Raw genomic sequence first — 6,363 nt, forward strand, 5'->3', positions numbered from 1 at the left:
TATTTGAAATTTGATGGCGTGCAGCAAATAGTCTCAAATCAATTCCCCTAAATTCAGTTCTTCGGTCTTTCATCACAGGAGCATGGTAAATGTGGCAAGCGCCAAATGTAACTTGTTGGGGACAATGTCCTTGAATGTAGACAAAATAATTGGACACACTCCATACTACTGTTTACTTTGATACGTGAATGATGTTTCAATAGATTCCTATGTCACTAAGGTCGTCTTTGCTCTATGTTTTATAATTGTGTTTTGGTCTTGTAGCGCAATTTCAACACATTTTAAAGTCTTTGAGTTTTTGTAATCTAAATAACTTAAGTTACTACTGCGTACTGCGCGTATTTTTAATACTTGGGCACAAATGTATAATCTTCAGAACCTTTCAAATAAATCGCGCTGCATCCGTTAATTTACATTTGATAAACAAATGCTTTATATTATCAACAATTGACTAAAGCCGAAAAAGTGATTAATTCATGATAATTAATGAATAGATCTATAATATATAAAAACGTCAATGATAATTTCGTTTAATTTACAAAATGTTATAATCTATAAAACATCCTCCTTTTATATCAAAAAAAATTTGAATTAATTCTATGTTATTTAAAATGAAATTTCCTGTAAGAGGTACAAGATCCAAGACGGAATAATTAAAAAGTAATTATAAATATTTATCCGTCGTAAATGAATTCTGTCAAGGGCTCTTTAAATAAAAGCATCTGTTAAGTATCAAAACGTCAGTATAATTTATTACGTTGTCAAGATATCTTTGTACATTTTTTTATACAAAACAATCATTTTATCACTAATAATTACAATCCAAAAATTACATTTATTTTCAAGTTTATAATTATTAAATCTAATATCACGATTTAGCTTAATTATATTAAAATACTCAAGCGATACAACTATGCCGATAAACGATAACATCGCGAACATATATAATTAGTATTTCGATATATACAAGTCTGTTACGCTTAAGGATCAAGCACATGAATAATAACGCAGTACATACACATCTCTCATACAAACATTAATTAAAAATACATTTCATGAACAAAAATATAAACAAAACACATTAAAGTTATAATATATAGCTCAATAATACTTTTCTTGATCCACTAGACAATTCTTAAAGAAAATTAATATGACTTTCAAATATGTTTTTGAAGTATAAATGTCTTATGTCTGTCTAAGTCGACCTATAATGCCTTAAAACGTCTTACAAGTGTAGTAAAGAAAATAATAATTTTGAGATAAATAGACGATTAGATGAAAAAGTAACTCTATGTACTTAAATATGAATAGACTTTTATAATAAAATTATACACCTTAATATTTAAAACGTGAATGTGAGTACAATTTTAAACATCTTAAGCTATTTGGTGTTGCGTTACAGTGACTCGATCTGTGAAAATAATTCCACAGAATTCATAAAATTTATACAATAATAAGAAATGTTATATTTGAAAAGTGTTACCACAATCAGACTCAACATTTTCACACGAACTTTGTACAAATATCATTTCATTAAAATATTCTTCGTAACACGAATGGATTTTCACTTCGCTTAAAATTACGTATGAAAAAATTGACAAACACGTACGGATGAGTACAATATATTTACATTTAAAAAATGAAACTTTACGTGTGAATGAATGATGAAATGTGCAAAGTTTATATGTGCAAAAAGGAAATAAAACTTACATAGAATAAATGGAATACCAACAATGTTGTTCAAACAAAGTACGTGCGCCCTTTATTAGAAGCATTACCCGTCATAGAACGCGGTACGGTCGGCGAAATATCTTCAACCCTAGAATATACGTGACCACTGCTAGGGGACAGCCTCAGGTCATAATTAAACCGAGGACAAGTCCTATTGTCGATCGACATGTAGCTATTGTTGGAATTGTTCCCTTCGCCGTACGTGTTGTTGTCAGACGAAGGCGAACTTTCATTCTGAGACGATTCTCCGTCGTTCCTCTTACAATACTGTAAGGAATTTGTGAAATTCTGCTTTGAGCAACTATCGTTTGAAACCGGCATTGTCGTGTATCTCAACGTCGGAGTCTGCCGTAACGACTTCTTGAATACGCTCTTCTCGGAACCTTTTACCGTGATAATAGTGTCGGTCGAATTGAGTAGAGCGATGAATCTGTCCCAGAAGCGCGGGTCACTCCACGATATACTTCTGAACTTATCTAATATGAAACACAATTCGTCGCTTATTTGATTGTTATCTACAACGTTTATAAATATTACTTTATTCATATCGCTGCGATTGAGGGATTTTAGGTAACTAAAAAATATAGTTTTGAAATGTATGTCGCAAAGGTCATTGCAAATAAAATTGGCCGTCAGTACAATAATTAATCTTTTGGATAGCTTTGAAGATTTTGAAAAGCCATCCAACGTAAGAATGTTGAGAGTGATCTCGTTAGGCGAAAATTTCTTTGAGCTCATTTTTCTGAATTCTATCTCTGACATAATATTATGATAAACAAAGTTTGTGTCTTTGGTATTGCATATCACGAAGTAGTCGTACATGTGATTGGAATTCCCCTCCATGACAGGGTCGACGTTAGGACATGATTGTTCTTTGAACAGCGGCACTCCGTACTTTGTGTACACCCAATCACTAACTTCGTACCGAAAAGCGTAAAAGATAGCACCTATCAAACAAATCACCACTAAAATTATAACAATCCCACAAATTACAGCGAAATAATTATCAGGAAGAAATATAGACTTAGAAACCATTTCATCTCTAGAAACAGTTGGATCGCCCATTGATCCCATGTATTCTTTACAATGACTTAAAACGGATGCTATAGTGATTTTAGTAGGTTTGCCTTCGGGGTCTGTACAAAGCATTTTTTCCGGGTCTCCTGGATCTCTTCTTAGCCAAGAATCTAATTCCGCAATACTTTTACAATCGCAGGAGTATTGATTACCTTCTATGGATACGTGAGCTAAACTTTTGGAAGACGAAGCTAATAATTTCCAAGGGAAAAAGTTAACAAGTTTGTTTTCGTCAATTCTGAGAACAGAAAGCGATTTTAATGAGGAAAAAGTATTGTTAGCGACATGTGTTATAGCGTTGTGATCTAAATATAATTCATTTAAATTATTCAGATGTAGAAACTCATCTCCTTTCAACTCGACTAGTTTATTGTTTTCCAAGTGTAATACTCTCAAAGAGTCGACTCCCTTGAAAGTTTGGTTATTGACTTCTTTCAATTTCGTATTGTTCAAATACAGCACTTGTAGTTTCTTTTTGCCAATAAAGATATGATTTCCCAGATGACTTATATGGTTTCCATCTAAATATATTTCGGTAGCGTCCATCGGAATACGCTCCGGCACTTCTGTGTAACCGGCGTTCGAACAATCTACTACGTTCGCATTCCAAGTGATGTCGTGATAACATCTACAGTTGTTCGGACAAATCATTTCACAGTCACAAGCAACAAAGTCACAACAGTGGCACAGAGCGAAACAATGACTGTCATATGGACAGAGAAAGTCGGAGGGTGACATGTCAATTATTAACTTTTTTTGTTTAGCTCGCGAATGGACTAACGAACACAAAGCTTTATCTAAATCTAACACGCGCGGGTACTGGCGGCTATGGCTCAAATAATTAATGCGTTGAATCCATTCCATTGAACAATCACAAACAAATGGATTTCCGCTTATAAAAAACTCTGGTAAGTCACTATCTTCATCTATTTGATCTAACCTAAACGCATTCATGTCAAGTTTTACCAGTTTGTTATTATTTAACGTCACCGTTGATAACCTTTGTAGTTTTGAAAAGGAACCGACTTGAATGTTTTGTATGTTGTTGTCGTTTAAATACAATTTATCCACGGATCGCGGTATTGAAGTGACGGCTATTTGTGTGATGTTATTGTGACTTAAATCAAGTAATTTAATATTGACATTTGAATACATGTCGTCATTTGCAAAGTTTTCTATGTAATTTTTGTGTAAGTCTAGCCATTCTAAGCTATCGGGAAAACTATGAAAGTCAAAGTAAGTTATTTTATTTTCGGACATATTTAGCCAAACTAAGTTATTGAGGGTATTAAATATTCCGTCGAATTTTGTAATTTCGTTGCCGTCCATACGCAGTAATTTTAAATTTACATTTTTCCGAAAACAGCCTGGTGCAACATGTTTTATTTTGTTTGAAGCTAAATTGAGCACCTGCAACTGTGGCAAATGTTCAAAAGTGTCTTCGTTTAAATACGTAACTTTGTTATCCACCAGACGTAAACCGAAAAGTTCCGACAGGCCGCGAAAGTTTTCCCGGTTCAGATGGGTTATATTATTATTCCCTATGTCCAATGACTTTAGAGACCGAAGTTTGCGAACAGACGCAGGTATGGATGATAAAAAGTTATCATTCAAACTCAAATCTTCAATGGACGTCATATTGTCGAACGCGTTCTCTTCGATGTGTTTAATTTTATTGTTGTCGATAAAAAGTTCGTGCAACACATGTAGATCGGTGAACAGGTGGGTGTCGATGTGTAGAAGTTTATTATTAGATAAAGTTAGCGAGTGCAAATTTCTTAACTCCCCAAACGCGTGTTTATCAATAGATGTAATATCATTATGCTCTAAATTTAACTTTTGCAAACTGTTTAAATCTTGAAACATGTAACGATCTATTCTACTTAGTCTATTATATGAGAGGTTTAAAATTACCATCCGCAATAATCCTACAAATGTTCCCTTATTTATCCAGTGACTAGTTAATTCATTGTGCGAAAGGTCTAATATTTGAAGTTGGTCTAAACCTTCAAAGAGCCCTGGGGGCAATGTATTAATCGTATTATTACTTACATTTATTACTTTCACTGACTTTGTATCAGAAAAGATATCAGGTGGTAGTGTGTTCATATAGTTACTAGATAAATTCAGAACCTGTAGACTGAGCAATCCTTCAAAGGCACCATCTTCTAGTGTAGATATCGCGTTGTTTTGCAACAACAGTTTCGACAACGAACGCAACTTAGATAAGCTGTTATCAGTTACAACTATCAAATCGTTATAGGACATGTCTAGAGTCTCTATGTCTAAATTGCAACTTCTTACGCTTAAGTTTTGTTCCCTGAGCGTGTCAGAAAATCCAATAGTCTTTATATTTTGTAAGTGATTGTTGGTCAAATTTAAAGTTTTCAAACTGTATAAAGAACAGAAAGTTTCCGTTTTAGTGCTCCAAATGTTGTTATCACTTAGATTGAGTTCAATTAACTCTTTCAAACCGGAGAAGGCCTGCTCGTGCAGTTCCATTGTCATCGCGGACCATTCACTGTTATGAGACGTCACGTGCAGTCGCTTCAGGTCTTTGAAATTCTCGAAAGCGCGCGCCGGTATCTGTCGTAGTTTACACTTGTCGATAACAAGGTCTCGCAGTTTGGCGAGGTTGGTGTGTTTGCCGGGCGGCTTCTCCGCGTGTGCAGTCAACGAACTCTCGAAAAACAATATCTCACTACACTGCACGTGCAATGAGATCACATCGTCGAAATGCGTTCGACTGATGTTTTGTAACAGGTGGTCCAAACTGCTAATGGTTCGGATCTTGCAGAACAGCACCGCGTTCTCCGACGTTTCCGCCTCGAGGCTGCGGTACGAGCACTCGTGCGGCATATCGGCCGCGGAGGTCCTCTCGACGACATGCCAGTAGAATAACACGCACACTATTATACTGTTGAAAGTTCGTACTTCGAGTCTTTTCGCAAGAATAGGTTTTATTGGCATTTTACGGTCATACACGAGCTGCAGTGATGCATCGAGGTCGGCAGTGCCATTTATGAGTAGGCGAAATGGTCGATCGCGTCATAAATATTCACGTGTTGGAAGCGACATCGCGACTCGCGTGACATGAGAGCGGGTGGTTAGTTCGCGGCGGGCGTGTGTCGCGGACGGCGTCTGCCCACCGACTGAACGCCGCTTTGTGACTCCGCCCCACGTCGCCGCACGCCCCGCGCCGCCGCCCGCCCTGGCGTCTAAAGAAACTTCATCTCGTATTATCAAGGGTGCATAAACCGTTGAATTATACCCGTGCGGGTGTATCGAGCCTTAATTGCAAACATACCCGCGCTGCTTCACTTTACTTAGTTTAAAACGTTTCCTTTTTCCAATTAGAATCTGATTAGATGACGTAACTTAATGCAGTTCCGTTAATGAAGTATTTTAACCTAATTAGTGGAGTTGCGTAATGACTGCTTTTACGTTTTAGTATATTTTTATAATATGGGTTTAGTAAATAACACATTTGAAGTACAATAATGTTAATACCGCACTGGCCTGAAATATCCCAGTGTTGGGCTCAGGGCTTCGTTG

At 36.2% G+C, this 6,363-nt stretch overlaps 1 protein-coding gene across 1 annotated transcript; it reads right to left on the reverse strand.

The window, feature by feature from the left end:
- Positions 1 to 725: 725 nt before the first annotated feature.
- LOC115441761 (toll-like receptor 6) lies at positions 726 to 5,948 on the reverse strand. Its single transcript, XM_030166661.1, has one exon. The coding sequence runs from the start codon at positions 5,776 to 5,778 to the stop codon at positions 1,741 to 1,743; it is 4,038 nt and encodes a 1,345-aa protein (XP_030022521.1). The 5' UTR covers positions 5,779 to 5,948; the 3' UTR covers positions 726 to 1,740.
- Positions 5,949 to 6,363: the final 415 nt, after the last annotated feature.

The sequence above is a fragment of the Manduca sexta genome, chromosome 19 (genome assembly GCF_014839805.1).
Source record: "Manduca sexta isolate Smith_Timp_Sample1 chromosome 19, JHU_Msex_v1.0, whole genome shotgun sequence".
Classification (NCBI taxonomy): domain Eukaryota; kingdom Metazoa; phylum Arthropoda; class Insecta; order Lepidoptera; family Sphingidae; genus Manduca; species Manduca sexta.